The 26555-nt window shown below is 42.8% G+C and overlaps 1 protein-coding gene across 2 annotated transcripts in view; it reads right to left on the bottom strand.

Moving 5' to 3' along the window:
• Oca2 (OCA2 melanosomal transmembrane protein) overlaps positions 1–26555 on the bottom strand; it is a 208881-nt gene that overhangs the window by 129396 nt on the left and 52930 nt on the right. For both annotated transcript variants that reach the window (XM_041656427.1, XM_041656435.1), the window contains exons 12-18: positions 25893–26017; positions 24729–24867; positions 21521–21653; positions 20159–20306; positions 17243–17300; positions 15922–16030; positions 3617–3744 (exon numbers count right to left, since the gene is read on the bottom strand). In XM_041656427.1, coding sequence (XP_041512361.1) covers positions 3617–3744; positions 15922–16030; positions 17243–17300; positions 20159–20306; positions 21521–21653; positions 24729–24867; positions 25893–26017 — 840 coding nt within the window. The remainder of the gene's footprint in view (positions 1–3616; positions 3745–15921; positions 16031–17242; positions 17301–20158; positions 20307–21520; positions 21654–24728; positions 24868–25892; positions 26018–26555) is intronic.

The raw sequence follows: 26555 nt of genomic DNA, 5'->3' as shown, positions 1-26555 counted from the left end.
CTAAGAACTGAAGCTGCTGAGGGTACCGTAGGTAAAAATACTTAAGGTACAGGTGCAAACAAAGACTTTTCAAAAAGTTTTCTGATAGCAGAGAAAGGAGTGTCAAGAAATGAAAAAAGGGATTGTATAAATGCAAAAAGCCTCTGTGCAGAAAAATCATGGCCACCAGAGTGAAAAGGCAGCATACAAAATAGGGGGGCAAAACTTTGCTAACTACATATCAGACAGATGGTTAATATCTGAAATTTATAAATAGCTTCAAATATTAAACATCAAAATAATAAACTGCCCAATCTACAAATAAGCCAGTAAACTGAAAAGGCGGTTGTCAAAGGAATTAAAAACAGCCAATAAATACCTGAGAAAATGTTCAACATGCTTAGCATCAGAACGGTGAACATAAGACTGCTTTGAGATTCCATCTGACCACAGTCAGAATTGCCATCCTCAAAAATAAAAAATGACAACAAATGCTAACATGGATGTGAGGGTGGGGAGACTCATCCGCCACTTGTGGAAATGCAAACGGTATAACCACTATGGAAATCAGTTGGAAGTTTGTCAAAAAGCTAAAATTAAATCTACCACATGATTCAGCTGTACCACTCTTGGGTATGTACCCAAAGGACTCTATATCCTACTACTGTAGTGGTAAAAGTAAAAAGTAAAAATGCAGCAGGTCCCCAAGTGGCTGCAGGGCCATGAGACCATGCCACAGGTCCCCCGAAGTGGTGGCATGCAGCAGGCAGTGGGTTCCAAGAGCAGTCAGTCCCAGGCAGGGATGGCACAGTTCTCTAAGTGGCTGCAGCAGGCAACGAGTCCCAGGTAGGAAGCCATGTGGTGGGTGAGAGACCTCAACAGGGCAGCCAGTCCCATGAAGAGAGACAGATGGATGGGCATGCCATAAGACCACATTATAGGCTATTGCCAATGCTCCTGGTTACCCTCAAGACCTTGTTAAGGAAACCTTATTGCTGAAGATACCACATACTTGAGTACATGGAGGAATCAAATTGGAGTTGGCCTAGAAGCTTCCACGCTATTGACTAGTTTTCATAGTAATAGAAGATGCCAAACAAACTACTAGAGAATAAAAGTAATTGTCATAACAAAGTGTGAACCCTATGTACTAGAATAATAACCACCCTGGCAAGACATGCCTACTGGTGCAATAGTGGCATAAACATTATGGGAGTAACCAAACACTTTCTGCTTGGTTTTAAGTTCAGCCCCACAAGATGAAATCTCTAGCTGGCATGATTATCAGGCTAAGAATATAAGGTTAGACAAGTGATAGGTCATACACCATGATTTACTACTGGTTTTCTGCACAATGCACCTGGGGCCTATCATTATACTCATGAGAACAATGCATCTAGCAACCCTTAACAGAGAAACTTTCATCTTCAGTAGATGGTGATTAACACAGAGACTCACATTGGCCAAGGTGCAAAGAATAAGAGACTGCAGAATATCCATCCCTAGACTGCAACTCTCATCCCAAGATTCAGGAACCATTGAAGAAAAGGGGGCAGAAAGAGTGTAAGAGGCTACAGATGGCTAATAAAGAAGCAGTGTCTGCTGGGCATGGCCGGGAAGCTCCACATATGGAGACACAGCAGTTGTGACACCATGCACAAGACCTGTGCAAGCCCAAGACAGAATAATCCCAGATTTCTGAGGCATTCTGACCATCATTATCTGCTGAATGGAGTATGTCAGAATTTTTCATGAATGTGGCCCCTGGTAAGTCCACCACACTCCAGTGAAAGACCACACTTCAAAGACAATGTGGGTAACACAAATTAGCCTTTATAAAGAAAGAAAAGGGACACAACATTAAGTGATAAGGGAAGTGGGTGTATCTGAGAAGAGCTGGGGAAGGCAGGGTAAGTATGATCAAAGCACATGACATTCTCCAACATCTAATAAATCAGATAGCAGATTGTGGTGAACAAAAGAGGAACCCTTATATAGTGTTGATAGGAATATAAACTTACACAGTTTTTATAGGATTCAGGGGAAATAGTCTTCAATAAATGCAAAATAGAGCTACCATATGATCCAGGCATACCACTCCTGGATATGTACCTGAAGATCCTAAGCTAACATACCACAGAGATTCATGTTCATTGGTGTTTACTCCCACACCATTCACAGGGACTCCACCTACGACCTTGAATCAGTCCAGATGTCCTTAAACAGATGAGTGTGTGCAGGCATCCACACGTGGCTCTCATAATGAATATAAAATCACAGACCCAAAATCAAGATATGTAATTGTAAGAGCAATAGGCGATCAGATTAGCAGGAAAGCAGATGGACCTGGAAGTCATTACAGAACCAACATACGCCAGACTTGGAAAGACAATTTGCTGCATGCTTCACCTCGTATGTGGAATCTAGATTGAATTGTATATGCATGTGTGTGTGTGCGTGGTGTGTGTGGGGGATGGGGGAGTCATGAATGAAGATATGGGACCATTAGTGGGAATAGGAAGAGATCGTTAGGAAGAGAGGATGTGAGGAAGGGTGGGAAGGGGGAGACTAATAGAATACATCAGACATGAAAGCAGAAGGGAGGATATCAGTGGGCTGGGGAGAGTGGAATAGAGAACAAGAGGGTGTGGCAGAAGGGGGAGTAAGGAAAAGTATGACATCTGCATGAAATTGCAGTAGTAAAGCCCATCACTGAGTATACTAACTTTAAAACTCATTTAAGAAATACCAAACTATATTTCCAGGAGTCACGTAAGCCACTCCTTAGAAATTTGGGGAATAATTCTACCTTAAAAGTGAAAGCACACACAGGTCAAACCCGAGGGACACGATGAACCAGGGCATAGGTGGGGACCCCTTGGCCAATAGGATTTTTGTTACTTATTTTTCTCCCTCTCTATTTGAGGAAGGCACACGTTGATGAACAATGTCTCAAGATGAAAGTACATAGTGTGAATAATTTCTAGGAATAGTCACAATCAAAAGCAGTATTCACTCAATATTGTGCGACCCATGTCAGTTCCTTTTACCTGATGAACCAGCTTTAATTTTGAGCAAATCCTATGTTTTATAAACAAATTAAATTAAACCAAATTCACCTGTCGCAAAAACAATTTAGGAAAAAGAAAACAATATCAAAAAAGTCAATGTTTTTATGAGAAGCATTTAAAGACTGAGATAAAAACACTGATCACGTTAATATTAACCTCTATCATTCTCCATTTAGTGAATACGTAGAAAGACCTGAAACCTTAGGCTTAGCTCTGTAGACAAATATGAAACCTAAAATCAAGTAAAAGTTTACATAGTCAAAAGTCCAAAGTCTAACCTCTATCAGTACAAAATCTAACCTTCATCATCAGCACAAAGTCTAACCTACATCCGAACAAAGTCTTACCTCCATCCCTACAAAGTCTAACCTCCATCCGTACAAAGTCTAACCTCCATCAGCACAAAGTCTAACCACCATCCATACAAAGTCTAACCTCCATCCGTACAAAGTCTTACCTCCATGAGTACAGTCTAACATCCATCCATGCAAAGTCTAACCTCCCATCCATACAAAGCCTAACCTCCATCACTACAAAGTCTAACCTCCATCCATACAAGGTCTTACCTCCATCAGTACAAAGAGTGCTGCAAAGAAGAGGAGAGTCGCCCATTCCACTCTGTGTAGAATTATCTCAAAGTCATGAGTGTCCGCTAAAATTAGCAACCAGATGGCCCCCAGCATAGCAATCCATCCTGTAAAACAAGCAGAATCCATCCTGTAATAGATTCATTGCTAACACACCAGTTGATGTTTTGTCTTCTGAATGGTTTATTTTTCATTGAAAGCAACTGCTGTACTGCAAACTGTGTACGTTTAAAAGTATAATTTCTATTTTAGCTTATGTATATTTCATGAAACAATACTGCAGTCAAGATAATGGGCATATTCATCATCCCAGAACTCATGCCCATCCATGCTCTGCCCCCCTCCAGATCCTTCTATCACTGAACAATACACTCCCAATAAAACATCCTTCTCTTATCTCTATAGATCAGTTTACATCCTCTGTAAATGTAGATTTGTATTCTCCTCTCTCACTTTCTCCCTTCTCTCAATGCTACAAATCAAACCCACAACCTCATGTCCTACCTTTAAGATATGCTCTGGCCCTCACAGGCAGATTGATCTAATGGCACATATATTTTCTGATTACTTCTCAGTGGACAGATAACCTTGTCAGAAAAGCAGCATTTAGCACAATTACTTTAAGCTTCTTCCCTTTTGTTATGTGAGTCAAATTTCAAAGTTTTTCAGCAGTCGCTGGTATGCCATTATCTGGCTATGCCATGATATATGGCCCATTTGCCAATTAAGGACATTCCAATGGTTTCTAGTGTTTGGTTATTACAAATGAATATGACATAAATATTCACAGAATGACTATAGCGACCTCACTCAATAGGAACAGAGCCTTGAAATATGGCAACAATGCAGACTAGACCTGAGAAATGTACCCAGCTGCCTTTAGAGATTACAGAAGCATTAAGACTGTCCCCTTTCTCCTCAGGTTCCCTGACAGTCAAAGAAGACACATTTTTTTTCATTGACTTTTCATGTTCACCAACATCTAGGCAGGTTCTAACCACTCCTGAGGGCTGAGCACTGTTTTATCACATAAGGGCACTGGAAATATTTCAGAGCGTGTTTTGTGCAATCGCTCATTTGCCAACAAGAAATTCATATTAATAAGTAGTCACCACTTGACCTGAAAGTTTTAATAATGGCCTTAAAACATACCTTACTATTTTACTGATAACTTAGAGACATCTTTGTTTAAATGAACTTTTCTTTAGAAATCTGTGGCTGAAAAGCTGCATGCTGTCAAAATCACTTACAAAATGTCAGCTGTCTCAGTGTTTTTGTTGAGGGATATTTGCACACCATGTGAAGATAAATTGCTGTGATTAGTGTGATAAAAAGCCGAATGGCCAATAGATAGATAGGAAAAATACACGGGACTTCCAGAAAAAGGAAAGAATCCTAGGATGAATCTAGGCAGGCAAGGGAGAGGACAACAAGACTTGGAGGGAGTCAGAATGAACGGAGAGTAAAAAGCCATGAGGCAAAATGTAGATCAATAGGAACAGATTAATTTAATTTTTAAGAACTAGTTAGAAAAAAAAGAACTAGTTAGGAATAAGTCTAAAAATAGGCTCAGCTTTCCTAATCAATAAGAAGTCTCCATGTCATTATTTGGGAGCTGGCTGGCAGAACAGAGAAAGACTCGTTACATGTTTGTGCAAACCTATGCGATACAAGCTATTGGAAATGAAAAATAAAAGGTGGATGGGTCATTAAATTCTTTGCTCTGCCCCCAAATCACTGACCTGTGTGTGCTCAATGTAAGAAATTAGCTGTATTATTCAGATCAGTATATCAGCATAGCTCCCCACCCCTATTGCTCTCCTTACTGGAAATTGTCTCACTCTTGTGGACTTAGATGAAGGCACAACCTAGTCCCTGAGCAAGGGACGAACAAGATCTGCATTCCTAACCAGAACCTGAGGTAGCTTTCAGCCTAGCTACCATTTCTTCCCAGCCAAGGTGACGTAGAAACTGTGTGTAACATGATGGAGTTAAAAAAAAAATGTTGGTTCCCTGTCCAAAAGGACCTTAACTATCAGCACTGAACAGTACAAGTAAGAAAAACTCTTTATTGTGTTAGATCTCAGGAGATGATAGGAAGAGTGTTTTACCCAACATAACATATTCTATCCCAAAGCATCTGGCCTCAGGAAAAAAGAGTAATGCACAGAATTTAAGTAATATTGTGCAAATAGTCAAAGAAAAGCTAGCTTAATCATGTTGTTGAGTGTTGTTATAATGAGCTATGTCATTCACTGGCAAGAGCATAGTTTCCACAAGCAAGCACTTAAAAAGCATCTGAAATGATTAACTCTCACAAGATTTTTTTAAATTCTTGCAAAAGTTACAAATGCCAAGAATTTGAAACGTGACCACAACCCGTAAGGAGTTTCTTTCTGTCCTGCCAGCCAGTTCCCAAATAATGACAGAGACTTCTTTTTTATTATAGATGCTTAGTATTTAGCTTAGGCTTGTTCCTAACTAACTCTTACAACTTAAATCAACCCATTTATATTAATCTACGTTCTAGTATATTGTGTTACCTCTCTTCCATCTTGTACATTCTATTTACTCTGTCTCCTAGCTTTTCCTGTTCCCTTAATTCCTCCTCTTCTTCCTTTCTCTCCCTGGAAATCCCACCTATACCTTCTGCCTATCAATTAGTTATTCAGCTTCTTATTACACCAATCACAGCAATGCACCTTCATACAGTGTACAAATATCCCACAAAGCAGACCTTACTGTGTCTAACACGATGAATCCAAAACAGAATTTCAGACTAGGGAAAAGTCTCTAGTCCTACTATTCCTAATAAGACTGAGATATGAACTGCCTTCATTTGGTTTTCTAAAACAAGTAGAATTGTCTGTCTTACAAATGTTAGGGGGAGATACAATTTACATAGAAAATAACATTAATATGTTTGATATAACTTAGATTGTCAAGGTTAATTGTCAAAGAAAAAATAGTATTAATAAATATTAATCACTTGCCTTGAGAGTTTTAATAATTGCCTTAAAACATACCTTACTATTCTACTGATAACTCACAGACATCTTCGTTTAAATAGATTTTTCCTTTAAAAGTTTATGGCCAAAAAGCTGCTTGCTGTCTATTCAAATCACTTTCAAAAAGTCAGTTACCTTGGTGTTTGCACAAACTTATGTGAAACAAATGTTGGAAATGAACAATGAAAGGTGGATGGGCCATTCGAATATCTGCTCCACTCCCAAATCACCAACCTGTGTGTGCACAACACAGGAAACCGGGAGCGTTGTTCAAAACATAGTAGAACCAATAAGAGGACAAAACCAGGGTGTAAATACATGGATTACTGTAGCTGAAACACAGCCAAGCCTGCAAAATGTACCTTTGGGTTCTTGCCAAAGGTCTGAATAAACCAGGAGAGGGGAGCTAGCCCTCCTAACTTCACATCTCACAGTGTCTATGATGGCCAACAAGACAGCTCAGTCTGTCACTGAAGTTACTCTGACATCCCCAGGTTCTTAGAGATCTCAACAGTCTCCAAGAAGAAATGGACAAATCACCAATAAGCAATGAACAGAAGCAGCTTCTCCAAAAATGAATTCTTTATTTGGAAAGTGAACAAAAGTCTTATTCCTAACCAATAAGCTATTTGCAATTGATACCTGCCGGGAAATGGAAAATCCGTTTTCTCAAATGGGTTCTCACTGGGCATATCAACCACATTCCAGGGCAGGCTTCATGCCCAGTAGATGGCCAATGGAAAATTAAATTCCATGTATTTTTAGGTACAATTTGCTTGCTTTTATACTTTTGTCTTATTAGGGGTTTTGTCTGGTTTGTTTGTTTGTTTGTTTGTTTGTTTTGATTTTGTCTTGGGGGGTTGAAAAAGAGGGGAAGAACATGAAGTTGAAGAGTAGGGAGGTAAGGAGGAGCTGGGAAGAATTAGGGGGGAGAGAATGTGATCAAAATGTATTGTAAGAAAAAAGTAAGCAACAAAAGTCTTTAATGACCATGGCAGAACTAATTTCTATAATTATAAATGCATCGGAATTCAGCTACGGAAGAATGTCAATGTGAATATCAAATAAAAAGGAAATTTTTTATACAATCAAATTAAATTGATATTGATCTCAATTAGATTTTGTTTCTTGCAATAACCATGACCGTGATTAAGAAAATAACTCATAAAATAGAGTGACATGAACCTGAAACTGTGCTTTGGAAGCAGCTACACAAAAATAAGAAATGAAAGAATAAAAAAAATGTAAGATACACAGATTATCTGCAGGAGACCCAAGGTTCTTGTGCTTCTAGGAAAGCATCAAGGAAACCAGGGATGTTAAACATGCAGTATCGTGTCTTCAGAGGAAGAGATGCGGACCTAGAAGAGGTCTTCCTGAGTGAGGTAACCCAGACCCAGAAAGACAAACATGGTATGTACTCACTCCTGAGTGGGTATTAGCTGTAAAGCAAAGGATAACCAGGCTACAATCTACTGACCAAAAGAGAACAGGTAGTAAGGAGGGTCCAAGGGGGGAGGCATTAATCTCCCTGGGAAAGGGAAATAGAAGAGATCTCCTGGCTAGACTGGGGGCAGGTGGGCATGGGAACTTGAGGGATCATCTTGGGGAGTACATGGAGGAGGAGAATACTAAAACAGATGACTGGAAAGGGGGTGCTTTACAGGATCAGGTAGGAACCTGATACAAGGGAAACTCTCTTTCTAAAACCCAAAGGCTAGGATGCAGCTAAGTGACAGAGGTGTAAAACTAAATATAGATTAGTAAGAGTAAGGAAGTAAATACTGGATTGACTGTGCTGATGTCAGGCAATGAAGATTTCAAGATGAAAGAAATTGAAGCCGAAAAATGATGGCAAAGGAGAAAATCCACCAAGAAAGCATTACGAGTCCATAGATGCCTCTAACAACAAAGTTTTTAAGTACATAAAGCATAAGAGGAAGTAATGGGATAGACAACTCAATAATATTTGGAGACTTCAATGCTCTTATCTCAGTCATGGACAAAAAGCCAACAGATCAACAAAGACGGAGATACTTTGAATCAGAAAAGGAGAAATGTCAACAAAATGGGTGTCTGTACACTTCTCTAAACAAGTCAAATGTGAAACATCTCATGTCCATATGGAAAATTCTCTAAAATGTATTATCACATAAACAAATACCAATAAACTTATGAGTATTGAAATCACAATAAACTGGATTCTACACTGGAACTAAATTCAGAAGACAATGATGAAAGAAAGTTTGGGAAATACACAAATGTGTGAAAATGAAGCATCACAGTGCATAAATTCTTTGATAGAACTTTTTTAGAAACTTAAGAGTAAAATCTAAAATTCCTTGAAATAGTGGAAATGGAAACCCAGAAGAACAGCATTGTTGCGAACAGGTAAGGTAATAATCACATAAGACAGCCTGCTCCAATCACTTTAACTTTGGGGTTCAGGAGCACTATAAACCCAAAATAAGCATAAGAAAGAAAATGGTAAAGGTTATATTGAAAACAAATAAAACAGAAAACATACAAATCAATGGAGACAATCAATGAAACCAAAACTGATTCTTTGAAAAGATTCATAAAATTGACAAATATTTAGCTAAATTATTATGGTTTGAACGCAAAATTTCCCCCACAGGCTCACATGTCGAACAGTTGATCCCCAGTTGGTGGGTCTGTTTGGTATCCCCCCACAGGCTCACATGTTGAACAGTTGACCCCCAGTTGGTGGGTCTGTTTGGTATCCCCCACAGGTTCACATGCTGAGCAGTTGGCCCCCAGTTGGTGGATCTGTTTAGGGAGGTGGTAGAGCCATTTAGTATGGAGCCTAGCATGGGCCTTTCAGGTTGTGGGGAGACGCTACTTCTAGATCAAGCTCTCTTTCCTCGTCTGCTGAGATATGAACAAGTCATGCTATAAGGCTCCCACCCCCACGGAGAGTGCCAACATGTGACATGTCCCTCCCAAGCATGAGGACTGTAACCTTCCAGTGTGACTCAGAATAAACCATTCATCTATTACATCGATTTCGTCAGATATTCTGTGACCGTGATGAGAAATGTGACTAATGCATCAACTGGCCTTGAGATGCAGATTAACCTACTCAGATAACCATGAACTTCATGCCAACCCACATGAAATCCAGATTAACCTACTCAGATAACCATAAACTTCATGATAACCCTCATGAAATGCAGATTAACCTACTCAGATGACCATGAACTTCATGACAACCCACATGAAATCCAGATTAACCTACTCAGATAACCATGAACTTCATGACAACCCACATGAAATGAAGATTAACCTACTCAGATAACCATGAACTTCATGATAACCCTCATGAAATCCAGATTAACCTACTCAGATAACCAAGAACTTCATGCTAACACACATGAAATGCAGATTAACCTACTCAGATAACCATGAACTTCATGATAACCCTCATGAAATGCAGATTAACCTACTCTGATAACCATGAACTTCATGCCAACCCACATGAAATACAGATTAACCTACTCAGATAACCATGAACTTCATGCCAACCCACATGAAATCCAGATTAACCTACTTAGAAAATAACTAAAACTTCAGTTCTGTTAACTTACATGAAATGACCAACTCCTAAAACATACAAACCACTGATGCTGCTCCAAGAAGAAATAAAAATATGAATGAAGCTCTCTCGCATAGAGACTCTGCTTGTAATCACAGTACTTCTTATGAAGAAAATATTTCTTGCAATAAATAAAGGCAATGGGTTGACGACCAAAACCGAAAAACTGAAAGTTTAAACTAAAGGAGACAGGCTCACATCTTCATGACCTGGAAGTAGGCACTAGTCAGCTAGATGTAACACCGAAATCACAGTCTTCGAAGAGGTAAAGCAACCTCTTCAAAACTGAAAACTTCTGTACTTGAAGAGAAAGAGACACTATCAGCAAAACCTGGTGGTAGACTGTGAGCTACCAGACGCTGGGGAGGCTGAGCCGGGAGAATGAAACCTTCAAAGCTAGCGTAGACTTCAGTGAGTTCAAGGCCAGTCCGAGTAACTTGGCAAGGACCTGGCTCAAAATAATTTTAAGTGGAGTGGCAGAGAATATCGTAGGGAACTTGCCTAGCATCTGTGAGGACCTTAATTCAATCCCAAATACTACAGCAGGAGAATGAGGAGGAGGAAGAAGAAGAGGAAGAACAGAAATCATCTAGAGGTGAGTTAAAGCCCAGGGAAGGAGGTTCTTAGACTATATGCAAATACACACCATTTTAATTGAGGGACTTGAGCCTCCAAAGGTTTTTGGATCCCTGGGGAGTGTTGAAATCACCTCTCAAAGATACCAAGAAATGTCTGTACCGACCAGACACTAGAGAGACTAACGAATGTGTTAAGAGGTTTGGAGAATGTTCAGTTAGAAGAACCCCCTTCCTCTAAAAAGTATGCCCTCGGCCACTACAGCTATGTGTTATGTGGCCCTGTCCTCTTGGCTGGCATTCCCAATGTTCGGGAAGCAACACTGCCTGCCCCAACCAGACTCTTCCCCTGGAACTCTGAAGCTCAAAGCAGCCTTTCCTCTGTGTATGGATAGAGCGGTTCTATAGACTGACTGAGGAGTTTCCAGGAAAAGAGAAAATGTATGGCGACCCAGGGGCAAGCAGGTTTGCCATGTGGAGTGGCTTCTAGCAGGCGCACCTCTCAAAGCCTGTCCTCACCTGACCTCTGCTGGCCGCCCATAATCATCCCCACACTCCTCTCTGATGCGTACGACAAATCAAATAGATTGCCTGTCACTGAAAGTACTCCCTCAAAGGCGACAAATAAACTGTGCCGAGACAGAAAGTCACTAAGAGACACCTCGTGCGCGTCAGCCTAGACCTAGAGGAGGAATCCATCCTACCTGGTGCTGCTGAGGCTGCATCCAGGCTGCGGGAAGGCAAAAGGAACAGCCTCTCTGGAAAACTCCGGGAATTATCTTTTACAGTCAAACGTACAAACACATAAGACTAATGGTCTCACCTCTAGATAAATAGCCAAGAATGAACATTTAAATTCACACAAATCCTGAAGTTGGTTGCCATTTGGACCAGCTCTGTTCACTGTTGCTAAACGTGGGCTGACCCTCAGTAAATGAACACACAGACCTGTGCCTTCTCACCGCTGCTCAGCAACAAAGGAGCCAAGCTTTGACACAGTCCGCAGCACGGAAGGCTGCGCCAGCCACATAGTGTCAGCGCAGGGGGGTGCTTATCTCAGAAGGTTGCATCCAACCTGATGCCACCTAAGTGATGTTCTCAAAACAGATGGCTTGCTAAGGATGGAAACTGACCCATTGTTGATGGGAGTGGAAACAGCCACCAGGGAGAGCCCGGGGCTTGTGGGATGATACTCTGATTTTGTTGGTAATTACATAAACCTCTATAGGTCAAGAAATATAATTTCACAAGAAAAAAATCCATTTGTTCTGTAGTAATTTTAAGAAATGAGAATGCTGAGTCTGCCGTGCTTAGGTTCCGGTTCTTCAGAGAAGGAATGTGTCAGAGGATGCTACACACATCACATGGTCGGCGTCTCACAACGTCCTTGTGCACTGCATGAGACCATGTGCCCTATGTCACGGGGCATTACATTGTATCACATGATGGATGCTCTCTGTATGGTGTTTTCATGTTTTGTGACATGATACGTTTCAGTTCCTATGGCATAACTATACCACAATGCTATGTGAGGCTATTCTGTGCTATTTGACTTTTGGCTTACACAACACACATTGTTCCGACTCATTTGTATGTCAACTTGACACCAGCTAGAGTCATTTTGGAAGAGGGAACCGCAATTGAGAAAAGGTTTGTTGTACGTTTTCTTGGGGACGCTAGATGTGGGTCAGCCCCTCCCACAGTGGATGACACAGGAGCTTCTGTAGAGGACCTGAGCTGATTCCTGGCACCCACATCAGAGAGTTTACAATCCCCGTGATTCCAGACACTTGCTTTTGTGGGTCCCTGTGCTCCCACGAAAATATTCACACATACACATAATAAAAATAACAAAAATAAATCCTTAGGAAGCAGAGGTGCTAATCCCGACCTGTTTTCCCCTCTTACAGGCTCAGAGTTTCTGCTCTTACATTGCAGAATATGATAACATCTTTGCTCACTATGTACCTGGAAGACAGTTAACCTGTGGAATATACAAAGCTCCGAAAATTAAATAGGAACAAATTAGTAAATCAATCAATAAATAGACTAATATAATGAAATGACAAAATATGAAATACAAGTAGCCATAGACAGGTGAAAAACCGTTTAACATCCCTCAACATCAGAAAAATTCATATTTAATCTATAATATGACTCCACCTCATCCTGTCAGAATGATAGTCATTCAGAGTACACGATAGTCCAGGTGGGTGGTGGCGCTCAGGAGGTGGAGGCAGATGGAGCTCTGTGAGTTAGAGGCCAGCCTGGTCTACCCAGTGAGTTCCAGGACCTCCAGAGCTACACAGGAAAACCCTGTCTCGAAAAGCAAAACAGAAAGAAAGAGAGCGAGCACATGATGGCAAATACCAGCAAGGGTTTGAACAAAACCTTGATGCACTATCAGTTAGTATAGACACTATGGAAACCAGCATGGCCGATTCTCCAAAGAAGAAAAATAACTGAAAAATAGATCAAGCACACAAGCCGGCTATGCCACTCCGACGTACTTGCTCCGGGAGTCAAAGTCCACCGACTACAGAGACACTTGTGGATCAATGTCTGTTATAGCTCGGTTCCCAACAGCTAAGCCGTGGGACCAGCTCAGTATCCAACAGTGGGAAGAAGGGAAGAGAATATGTGAAACACACACAAGAGAATGAAAGTCATTTTCAGAAAAATGGATGCAACTTATTGCCACTATATTAAGAGAGTTAAGTCAGTCTCTAATTCGTGGTCCTTAGATTCTGTATCTGATCATTATATATGTGACATGAACATGGAAGGGACACTGTAGTGGACATGGGGACAAATAGGAGGGGAGGGGGAAAGGAGGCATTGCTGGAATGGGGAGATTTGTTCAAAGTACATTATGCATTTTCAAGAAGACGTCCTTCTGAAAACCAGTACTACATAGAATGAAGATATCCCCCATTTAAATATTCTGCCTTAAAATGCTAATCAGACTCTCTTTGCTAGTCTACCTGACCTTTCAGGATTAGGAAGCAAATAAAGGCAATGTGTAGCCTCGGATCCTCGAGAAGATATCTGTTCACAAACTAAAGGGGAAGAGAAACAACACTGGCGTTAAAAGTAGAACCGAAGTGCTACTTCACAGTCACAGATGCAACAGCGGCACAAAGAAACGAGATGTCTTTGTACAAAGGCTTAGCTTCCGAGGCCTCAGCCTGCATGAACTGCAGGCCACTGGGTAAAACTGAGATCAGGCAATGTGGCCTACCCCAGTGAAAGGCACGTTGGTTGTCCAGTGCCAAACATTCAGCCTTGAAAACCTACATATGAGTTGCATATGGGCTCAACAAGTTAAAGTTATATAAATAAATATATAAATTTATTAAGTTATATACATATATATGTGCAAAAACGACTGATGAAGAAGAGAGGCCATGAACTTGGAGAAACGTGGAGGAGCACACAGAAGGGTTTGCGTGAAGGGAAGAGCAAAATGTTGTATTAAATTAAAATGCAAGCAAGTACAGAGACCCACAGCCAGACATTTGCAGAATCTAAATCAGAGATCTCCATTGAGTCCCTTCCCTTTGCAGTGCAGGGAATCCAACAGAGGATGGGAAGAAAGAGTTTCAGGACCCAGAGGGGTCGAGGACACCAGGAGAGCACAGTCCATCACTCGGGAGTTAGAGGCAGGCAGATCCCTGAGTCTGAGGCCTGCCTGTTCTATAGAGCAAGTTCCAGGATGGCCAGGACTACACAGAGAAACCCTGTCTCAAAGAACCAAAACAACAACAACAAAAAAAGACGTGGCAAATGTTAGCAAAAAAAAAAAAAATGTGTGTGTGTGTGTGTATAAACGTATAAGCTCCTTTGTGTGATTAGCTTTTCAAATGCTTACATACTATTTTCAAGCACAAATAAAGCTAACTTATTTGTGAGCCCGCCAAAAAATATCTCCAGTGGAAGGCTTCTGTTTGGGTCTACCATGTTCACTGTATTTGTTTAATTATCCATGGTACCTTCATCTTCTCAGTGATGAAACTTTGTAATGGTAAAACTGCGGTGTGACTGGGTATAATTAAAACAATCACACTGTAACCATTTCTAGATGTGCCTCCACCAAACGCAGCTGAGATCCATGCCATCATTAACACTGCCTGTTGCTTTCCTCGGGACTTCGGGAGGTTTCAGCAAGGCCAGTTCTGCTGTAGATAAAGAACACCTGTCGGCTCAGAGCCAAACCCGGGTTGCCAGCCGAACTGGATGCTACATCAAACATCTATTTCTCGTTGATCTATACTTTCAGATGAGGTAGGTTTTACTAGTAGATTTTTCGGTTATCTTTCAAGTACTGACATAAAGATTGCTTGTGACAGAACATGGAGTCTGCGGCGAGTGTGGGGTGTCTGTGGCGAGGATGTGCCCTGGGAGTTCCAACCTGAGAGAGCCATTTTTCTGACCATGACACAGAACTGGAGAAGGGTGGTGGCTAACTCCTAGAGAGAATGTGCTGACAACATGGGAGGACCAAAGGGATGGACTGGGAGAAGAAGCTTACTGCATGGAAAAACCACCTCTAGCCAGACAGGACACTGAGCTCGGTAGAGCTCTCCCAATCCTCAGCCCCTTTGCAGCCATCCTTCTGGACACTGTGAATAGGTATTGCTTTGATTGGTTTAATAAAGAAACTGACTGGTCAATAGCTGAACAGGGTAGAGGTGGGTAGGAAAGCCTAACACGGGAGAAAAAAGGAGTCAGGAGTCACCAGCAGATGCTAAAAAAGCAGAAGATGTGCATTCCCTGCTAATAAAGGTACCGCCACATGGCAGAGCTTCAATAAGGAATATGGGTTGACTTGAAATGTAGGAGCTAGTTAGTAATAAGGCTGAGCTATTGGGCTGAGCATATACAGTTACTATTAAGCCTCTGAATGGTCATTTGGGGAACTGCTGCCGAGACACAGGAAAAGCATCACCCCCAACTCTGTTTGTGATGTCACGCTGTATGGAAGATACAGGCATCCATCTGGGAACAGGCTTGGGCGCCTTCCCATCCACACTGCCACATCAGATGCAAAAGTTAGCAAAGAAGTTAACAGAATAGTAGACTCACCAAGATCAAGATGAATGCCAGGGACGAAGGAGTTGAGAAAGAACATGGAGATGACAAACCCCAGCACCGTCAGACACTTGACCAGCAGAATCCTGTCCGTTATCCTGTGCTGTGAGAGAGAGAAACACAGCTCATTTTCTCGGGACAGTCTTCAGATTCTCGAAGCATGCCCACGGTCCTACATCCTTTGAATTGCTCTGAGTATTTCCTTTTAAAGATAGAACGTCAAAATCTTGTGAGAACTAAAGAAACTTTCACTATTCCCGGAGAGTATATGCTGTAGTGCAGGAGATATTAGCAGACACTTTGTGGAAACCATAAGACTTAGACACATGGTCTTGAATATACACGCATTTCCCAAGGTGTCTGTGTGTCCTGTGTCTGAGTTCTGATGTCCTTCCCGTAAGTAGCACCCGTGTAATGCTGCACCTAAGAGTTGTTACAAGGTGTAGCACTCAAGCATGACCTCCATGACAGTACCATCTCTACATGTCTTTAACACGCTTGAGGTATTCTTTAAATACCGTTGTTCCAGCAAAAGGAATCCAGAGACCATGAAATGCTGTTTTTGCCTCTTGTTGTGGGCTCACAAGTACTGGGGCAGATACACACTTGTGAGCGCAGAGAGTGCTGTGTCTCTGCAGAGTCTTCATGACTCGGGGGACAAGGCAATGAGGGTACTGTTTCCTGTGAGTCCCTCAGAAATCCTGGGCTCCATAGACAGCTTATCACAGCAGGAAAATGGGCGGAAAGTGGAAGCAACCCACAACGGTAGTAGACACACAGCTCACACCCGTCCCTAGAACTCCATCTCCTGCATTACACCCCAAAAATGCACACCCTGTAAGCTCTCTGGGTCAGGAGAACCGAGCAGCAGAGGCCGGCTAAAGGGTGGCCACAGGCCTTTCTGGAGCACACTTGGAATGCATCTTAAGCACATAGAAAAATCTTCCATCTCCTGACAAAATAATTCTACCATTTTAGGCAATGATTTTCCTCATTAACATAAAAATAAATTATACCTCAGGTAAAGCTAGAGGAATAAAAACAGCAATGTTTTTCCATCACTAGCTGAATCTGAGGTCATAGGGGAAAAAAAAGACATTTTTGAAGGGACCAGCACACAAAAATGACAATAGATGCAGGTGGGCTGGTGTGAGCGGAGCCCAGGGTGCACCTGCATCTGGCTATGGCACCATGCCACACAATGGTCTACAATTGGCTGTGTCAGCTGAAAATGATAATCAAATCTAAGAAGCAAAATAATCACCTTTCCTACAAGCCATGATTCAGAAGCCCTTGAAAAAAGAAGACACGATACCTTTCTTTGCAGCTCTTGGATATTGGTCTCCCAATTTTTATCTTCCTGCGAGATTTGTCTGTAAGAGAGAAAGGACTCTCATTATTCCTGTGTTGCAGGAAGCTCACTGCTGCTGCGTGAGATCAGCAAGGCGGCATGGGCAGCTGTGAGAGCCTAGATGTATTTGTGAATCCTGTCACAGTTGTGTGAGGGCTGGAATGCCCATAATGCCCATGAAGGTGACCACGAAAATTAGGAAAGCTATTTACCCTATATTCCCAAAGAAAAAGAACAAAAATCATGATCTGAAAGTGGAGAGACGTTTTAAGAGCAACTGTAAAGAAGAAAAATGTCTTAAAGATCAAGTGCCAGTGCACAAGAATGACGGACAGATGACGGACAAATGGGGCAGTGTCTGAGGTATTGCCCTGATATTCCCACACACTTTCAGGAATCTCTGTTTTAGTTGCAGCACCTAGATAAATATCTGCTGTTATGCTTGCTTACAGAATAATAACAAGGAAAACAGCTATACATATTCCGTTGATCGTATTTTTTCAGCTCTAGAAACTATTTCATTTTACTTGGGAGTACGCTGCTTCCAGCCCAACGTAAGGTCAGAGAACAGCCTGCAGGAATCCGCTTTCTTTTTACCGTGTGGGTTCCCAGAGCTGAATTTGGGTCCTCAGCCTTGATGTCAAGCATCTTTACCTGCTAAATTGTCTTGGCAGCCCCAAGGACCAAAGTTTTGAAAGATCAAACCCTGCAAATAAAAGAACCCAAATACAGACCACCATGCCAAGGCAAGGGTGCATCCTGCTTGTGACCTCAGGAGTGTGGTTAGAGCCCCTCATAAGACCTGGTCGGTGGGCTCTTGGGCCAATAACTGTTCTGTCTCCGTGATAAAACACAGTGGCCAAGGTAACTCATGGAAGAAAGGATTTATTTTGCCTTATGGTCTTATGAACTGAAGGACAGAGAACTTAAGAGAACAGCTATCAACTTCATTAAAGAATTCAAGCAGTTTAAAGACGTCACCAAGAAACAGCTAAGTGAAATTGGAGAGAAAGAACATAAGGAGAATAAACACCTAAGTGATCCCCGAGGAAACACAAATATCAGACTGGTAATAAAGACAATATAGGGGTTGGGAATGGAATTCACTGTGGAGATAATTGAGTTGAAGAGGACTCAAGCCAACACGAAGATGGAACTGTAAAACCTAACGCGTTTTGGCTTCACACATAAAGTTGGCTTCTTTTTATGTGACTAGTATTTTAGTTCTCGAGCTTTCAATACACTTCTGTTGTTATATATGCTCAGTGTTTTAACTATGAATTGCTGTGGGGATTTTCTTTTCTGGTCTTGTCTATTTGATGTTCTCTGTGTATCTTGCGTCTGTCTGTATATGGCTTTCCTTAGTTTGGGTACAAGTTTTTTCTGTGATCTTGTTGAAGACCTGGTCTAGCCTGGGCTTCTCCCTAGTTCATGCCTCTTATTCAAAAGCTTTTTTTTTTCATGGTGCTCCACCTTTACTTTATGTTCCTTTCCTGTAGTTTTAAAACTTTTTTCATATTTCTTGCTGTTCATCATTGAAGGAAGTCAGGACAGGAACTCAAACATGGCAGGGAACTAGAGGCAGGAGCTGATGCAGAAACCATGGCTTACTGGCTTGGTTCCCCGAGCTTGCTCAGTCTGCTTTCATATAAAACTCGGGACCAAGCCGGGCGGTGGTGGCGCACGCCTTTAATCCCAGCACTTGGGAGGCAAAGGCAGGCGGATCTCTGTGAGTTCGAGACCAGCCTGGTCTACAAGAGCTAGTTCCGGGACAGGCTCCAAAACCACAGAGAAACCCTGTCTCGAAAAAAAAAAAAAAAAAACAGCTCAGGACCACAAACCCAGATATACCACCATCTACCAAGGCCTGGGCTTCACCTCATCAATTGTTGATTAAGAAAATGGTTTACACTCAGATCCCATGGATTGAAGTTCCCTCCTTTCAGATAATGTGAGTTTGCGTATCAAACTGGCATGAGACTAGCCAGCACACCCTTCTAACCTCCCTCCCTCTCCTTGCCACTAAATCCCAACTCCAGCAGGCACTCCCTGCTATCCCACTCCTGGTCAGGAAAGCAGGTAGTCTGTCTGTAAATCTTCCTCTCTCTCCTGCTTCTCTATGTCCATTTCCCCATCTCATTCTCTGTTGAGGACCTTCTGGGGTAACCTCTCTTCACTGTCTTCCCCTATTCCAAGGATCCTGATTGAACACTCTGCTCTTCCCCTCCTACGAAACCCTTCAGAACCTTAGTCTATCCCCATTCCTAAATGTTAGCTCCTAATAATCAGAAATACGTTTTTACCTGGAACCCCCAGTGTCTGTAACTATCAAATCCAAGAAAATTTCCTAACAGGCATCACACAGCCCTAAAATGCAACAAAATTCAGAGAGAAAATGGAAAGCAGGAACAAAACACCCATCCAACAAACTCAAATCCAGAAATCAGCGCCTAGACCTATAACCACCCCAATCCCAGATGCCTAGACACCAGCATAAAAATGCAGTCAACAACAGTCAAGGCAGTATGTCTCCACTAGAGACCAGATATTCCCCCATAGCAGGACCTGAATATTCTAACATAGCTGAAACACAAGAGAAGACCCTAAGACGGCACTTGTTCAGCCGTGTTCATTGCTGCTCTCTTCACAATAGCCAGGAGATGAAAACAACTTAAATGTCCTTCAGTTGACAAATGGAGGATCAAGGAATGGAACATATACACTGTGGACGTCTATGCAGCTGTGGAAAATGATGAGATCTGGGTATCATATGACAATGATTGCAATGGATTATGGACCTCGTGCGATGCCACCATTAAGCACAACAGGTAAGGGCCCCCCCCCCCCCCCGGTATAGATCCAAGCAGGACCGTGTGGTACCTGTGGAAAGAACGCAGCCTTTGGGCCAGCAGATGCTCCAGGGCCAGCACTTTCTCCAGCAGCAGGCCACGCACGGCTGTCTCCTCGCGGCTGGCTGGACTGATGCGCTGTGCCGTCAAACGCCAGACATGAATCTCATGTTTCAGTTCTGCAGAGAAATAAGGGCAAGGCGCTGAGTCTCTCCCACCCTCGGGCATCAGCAACGCCCCGCACTGTCCCCATGCGCCAACAATGGGCATCCACGTTCCACCTAGCAGGAGCTATGGTGATGGAACCAGATGACGGCACTGAACTCTGAAAGTCATCAAGCAAGAAAAGCCATTTCAACGCTGCCTGAAGAACAAAGTCCTTTCTCCAGCAATATCTTTTTTTAATCTACTTATTAATTTATTATTGTTGTACTTTTGTTTGAGCAAAGTCTTACCTCCACAACCCTAGCCCATTCTCACTGGCTCTGATATCAACCAAAATCTGCACGTTGCTGCTGTGCTTTTAATACAGTTTGCCATTGCTTCTCAGATGTTTGGCTAAAAGCAAGAGATCTGGCTTGTCCTCTCCAAAGTGTGTGATGGGCCAGGGAGCAGCAAAGAGGCCTCGCCAGTTGCTGGAGCCACGCTCCAGGGTGTACGGTCTCCTGGACAGTAAGCTATTATAAATAAGCCTCTAACTTTTTAGCTTGCCAAGCCGTGGTAGTTAGAGTAACACAAATGAACTCAGTCAATTGCCCAGTCTCTGAATGAAAAGAGAGCTCTTGAATAGCAGCAGTAGGGACATGGCTCTCGGGCAGCCATGCTTGGCACCTCTAGAGGGCTTCTGGTAAGAAAGCAGGAATCAGGAATGCCTTCCCTCTCCTAACCCCCACCCCCCAGCTCCTATCTCACACAGGAGAGATAGGAATCAGCTGGCGAGATGCTGGCCAGAAAGAAGCAAACACCACCACCTTCACCCAAGGCTGAATTCAGACACCTTCTGATGGAGAACGGGAGAGAGGTGTTTGCCATCCATTGCTTCCTAAGAGAGTAAGATATTTTATGAGACTTACCCTTAACCTCTATTTTACAGTTTGAGTATATACATATATACATATATATGGAAAAGGCCAAGACGGTAAACTAAAAGCAAGACAGCCTTTATGGCTACTCAGTAGCCTCAGACTGAAGCAGCCGAGAGCAGCTTGTTGGACAAGTTGGAGGTACCTGTGGACAGCCATTGCTCCTAAGCATGCAGCATCCTGTGGACAAATAAATATTTTCCTGGGGATCCTGTGGGGGAGTGGACCCCTCCTGCTTATAGGACTGTCCCCTGGGGCTGGGGGATAATACTGCAGCAGACTCTGCAGCGTGAGGAGGTGCTCATACCTACCAACAATCTCGCCGGGCTCCTTGTTATAAAGCTTTCTGTTCCAGTACAGAAGTCTGAGGAGTGGGAAGGAAACCAGGAGAATGAGGCAGATCCCAAGGAACATGTGCACTGTGAAACCAGCAAAGTCCAAGCCCTGGAAGAACAAAGGAGCAATACATGATATGTGTGTGTCCTGGGTGGAGGTGGGGGAGGTGAGGATGTGAGCTGTAGACAAGAGAGGCTCTGGACAAGAATCCTGCAGCCAAACACGGATGCTTAGTAAGTCTGAAATGGTTAAAGGCTTTCTGTTGTTATTTGTTGGCTTTTACGAGACAAGGTTTCTCTATGTAGCCCTGACTGTCCCAGAACTCACTTTATAGACCAAGCTGGCCTCAAACTCAGAGAGATCCTCCTGTCTCTGCCTTCTGAGTGCTTGGATGAATGGTGTGCACCACCACCACCCATCTGATTAAAGACTTTTTTTGTACGTTCTGTGTTTTTGAAAAACCAGTGGTTACATAAATTACAAGCCACCTTAGAAGGGAACAGAAATAAGCATTCGCAACTAGCTCCTAACTAGATTTAGACTGTCTCTGTCACAGGGCAAATGTGTTGCCCAAGGATGGGTAGGAATCAAAACATTGAAAAGTGTGGCCATGTATATTCATTTATTTATTTGTTAATCGTTTTAATTGTTGGCTAAAATACCTGCTGTGGGTTGGAAGGGGCAGTCTCCTCACTCTTGGGCACTACAGCACCTGCACAGAGCACAGAATCAGCAATAAGGGTGCTAGGGAGGCAGGGTGCTAGGGAGGCAGCCTCACCCTTCCTTCCAGCTTTCTCTACCTGCCTGTGGGACCATGTCATGGTCATCTGTTGAATGCATTTCATTTTGATAAAAACCACCCTTAGGTTAATTTGTTAGCGAGTAACTCAACAATATTCTTAACTAATTTTGCTCTTTAGTTTATTTTGTTCTTTTATGTAGATCCTTAAGCAAATATGCACAATATCTCTTGAGCCCTTAAAGATAATCACCTGTAAGAATTCAAGTAGATTCCATGAATAGTTACTGCTATGGGGAACGGGCAGTCAAGTGTACCACAGTCCTGTGGGACACTGGGATCTCAGAAACTGAAGGGTCTTGGCAGGAAGGGTGTGGTCACAGAGGACACAGCAGCACAGCTGTGTCATAAGCCATGCTCACATAGGTAAAGGTAGAAAGCCCCATGGGTGTTCAGTGAGCCGCTTCAGGAAAACCACCTTCCACCACCTCTCACTACAAAGCTCAGGTTAATTGCCCCAACCTCCCAAGTAATGGAGTTGCAGGTATGTGTCACCAAACCTCAGTGTTTGATGAGGAACTCACTACCTGGGAGTTCCTCAGTCAAAACACTACCTTGAACTTGAACTTTATCTATAGAATTCATACCCCAGATATCTGATTGAAAGATAATTGTTTCTTAGGTGTCTGTAAAAATCTGTAATTTCCTTTAAAACCAGAAGAAAAAAATGAACCCAGGGGTGCTGAAGAGATGGATCAATGCTAAAGAGCACTGACTGTGATTGCAGAAAGTATGGGAAGTCCTTCTGTCTATGTGTTGCTTTTATTGGTTAATGAATAAAGAAACTGTCTTGGCCTGTGATAGAGTAGAACTTAGATAGGTGGGGGAAACTAAACTGAATGCTGGGGGAAAGAAGGTGGAGTCAGGAGATGCCATATAGCTGCTGCTGGGAACAGACAAGCCGGAACTTTGCTGGTAAGCCACAGCCACATGGCAATACACAGAATAATAGAGATGGGTTAAATTAAGATGTAAGTGTTGTCTGAGTTTCTGTCCTGCCTGGTTCCCACTGTTGTTAGGTTCCAAAGAAATCACACAGAGGTCTATATTAATGATAAACTGATTGGGCCATTAGCTCAGGCTTATTACCTCTTATAACTTATAGTAACCCATTATTCTTGTCTGTGTTAGCCACATGGCTCCATACCTTTTTCAGTGGGGTAGGTCACATCTTCCTTCTCCTGTGTCTGGGCAGGACTACAGAGGGAGCTTCCCTCTTCCCAAAATTCTCCTGTTCTCATCGACCTGCCTCTACTTCCTGTTTGGTTGTATTGCCTATACTTCCTGCCTGGCTACTGGCCAATCAGTGTTTATTTAAAACATAATTGACAGAATATAGACAATTGTCTGGCACCATGTAAGAGGTAGCCAATAAGAAGCTAGAACTAATAGGCCAAGCAGTGGCTTAATTAATACACTTTCTGTGTGGTTATTTTGGGGCTGAGCAGCCAGGAACAAACAAGCAGCTTTTCTACTATAGCAGAAGACCCATATCTTTTCCCCCAGCATCCACATGGTGGCTCACAACTGTCCAGTTACATGTGACAGACTGACATCTTCTTTCCAAGGGATTGGAAACCCCCTTCTAGCCTTTGTGGCACCAAGCATGAATGTGTTGCATAGACATGCATGGAGGCAAAAAAACACCCACACACAAAACAATAAAAAAAATCAGCATTAAAATTTTAAGAAGCCTAAGAAAATGGCTTACATGTAATATCAATCCATTTACCTCTAAACCAATCAGGGCCTAAGACCTAATTTTTAGTTTTAGCAAATACAGCCTGAGGAGACGGGAGTTCTGTATCCTGAGTAACTCTGGGTCTGTTCAGAATGTATGCACCAAACTTTCCTCCCATTAGAAACAGGGACAATTAAAGAAAGGAGAGATAAAGAACAATGAGAAGACAAACATTAATGAGGCCCTGGGAGACAAGCACAGCACTGAATGGAAGTTGCTAGAAGAGTTTTGCAGATAAACTTATCAAGCAAAAGGAAGGCAGAAGAGAAAAACCCAAACTGATAGTTTTTAGAAAGAGCCGGAGCAGATGCAGCGTGGCGTTGGATGCTGATGTTTTCCCTGAGCCTGTTAGACACATGTGTCTGCAACCCATTGCCCCTTCTCATCCCTTTGTAATTTCCTAGACATTTCTCGTTGATGTTCTTAGTAACTAAACTACCTTCCCAACACATAGATATCAACCTAAATGCAGCCCTTCCATCCTGCAGGGCTTTTCTTGCCTTTCCTCTCCTACTTCCAGTCCTTCACATAAGTGATAATGGTGTGCACTGTGGCAGCACAGCACTTAAGAAAAGGATGTTGTAAAGAGTGCTCAGGTCAGCTGTGCATTTCCTGAAAGCAACCCTAGTGTGCTGCTCCTTACCATCTTCCTCAACTCCTGGTTGGAAACAATGATGACATTGGGTGGGTCCCCAATGGCAGTCGCAGCTCCTCCAATGTTTGTGAAGATCACTTCTGCAATCAGGACTTGTCTTGGATCAAGATTGAGCACCTCGCATAACCTATTGTGGATATAAGAAAGTGGTATGGCCTGTGTGCAACCTGGATGTTTAAAGCACTTGCTTGTACAAGGGAGGCATACTCATGCACAGACACACATATACACACATGCACACACACAGTCTGGGAGAAGAATAAGGCACGGAGTGAGCCTCAGCTGCAACATCCTCGGGTACCACTAATTACAAGAATTCTTCTAAGTCAACGTAGCACAGTCAGAGCTATCCAAGTGATGATGTACTTTCTGCCTGCTCCCAGCCTGGAGAGAGTACTGTGTTCTGTGTGGAGGGCCCTATAGAAGAAGGACCTGCAGCAGGTGGATGGGTGCTGGCCACCAGAGACTTTGAGACAGGAGAGAGGCGGGTCGTCAAAAGTCACCAGCAATAACACCAAAGTCTGCTGACTCAGTCCCTCATCTGTCTTCCCCTTTTCTGAAAAGACCCAAAACTAACTCTCTCTCTCTCTCTCTCTCTCTCTCTCTCTCTCTCTCTCTCTCCTTTCTTTGAATTATCACATTAATTACTTCTTCCTTGGCCATAGACCTCTATCTTGGCTGTATGGGATTTACCTTGGAATCTTTGGAAATCCCAAAACCCTGATCACCTGAAGACTAAGTCCTTGGAGTAGGTGGAAGGACGAAAGGGTGGGAATTCGTGAGCAAAACTCCTGGTATCTGGTGATCTACATGCATGGCTTGCCCGTGTCCTGCATGACAGTCTGATCTACATGCATGACTTGCCCGTGTCCTGCATGACAGTCTATCTTTTGGAAAGCAATGCACATGTCTTTCAATTTCTCGTGGTATTACTGAGCTGTGCTGATACCTATACCTGTCTAGAGTTCTGCAGTCACACAAGCCAGAGCTGTTGAATTGGAGGTCAATGGCCTATCCTCCAGTGAGGGCATGGATACTATCCCTTGTCTTTTTTAGATGTTGAGGAAGGAGCCTTGAACCAGGTGGTACAACCAGAACACAAATCCGCCCCAAAGCTGATCTTCATTTCCATGTTGGAAGTGTTCTACACACCTTATGGTAACAGGTGTAAAAAGGAGCATTGTGGTGACATTGTCTAAGAAGGCAGAGAGGATGGCAGCGATGAGGCAAAGCATCATGATCATGGCCCAAACTCTTCCTCGAGAAAGCTGGTATGCCTGGGATACATATACAGGAAGGAACAAGCCAAAATCAGTTCATTCATGACGTAGAAGCTATGTTCTCACTAATGACTCCAAGACATAGGGACCAAAATTCTCATTCAGAATTTGCAAGTTTGTTGAAGAAGTTATTTTTTAAAAGAAGTTTTCAATCCAAAGCTAAAGTAAAGGCCAGCACCAGCTTTTGCATTAAAAGACTGTGCCAAGGTCTCCTCATCCACTAGGGCGTGGCACAATCCTCATGCACTATGCATGGAAGGGTCAGTTTAACCCTTCAGACCTGCTGACAGAGCATCCAGGGATCCAGTTAAAATGCGAAGCCCAACCACAATGAGTTATCATTTCACACCTGACAGAATTTTTATTTTAAAACATAAGAGATAACAGGGCTGGTGATATGTGGCGGGGTAGATTGTTTGGTTAGCAAGCATGAGGACCAGGGTTCAATGCCCTGCACCACACAAACAAGGTGCTGTGGCTCAGGTCTGTCGTGCCGGCAGTGGGGAGATGGAAGTGGGCCATCACCAACTCAGCA

The sequence above is a fragment of the Microtus oregoni genome, unplaced genomic scaffold (assembly GCF_018167655.1).
Source record: "Microtus oregoni isolate MIOR12 unplaced genomic scaffold, Mior012 000000F_ref0000247, whole genome shotgun sequence".
Taxonomy (NCBI): domain Eukaryota; kingdom Metazoa; phylum Chordata; class Mammalia; order Rodentia; family Cricetidae; genus Microtus; species Microtus oregoni.
Note: the sequence above shows the minus strand (reverse complement) of the source record. Positions and strands in the feature narration are given on the sequence as shown.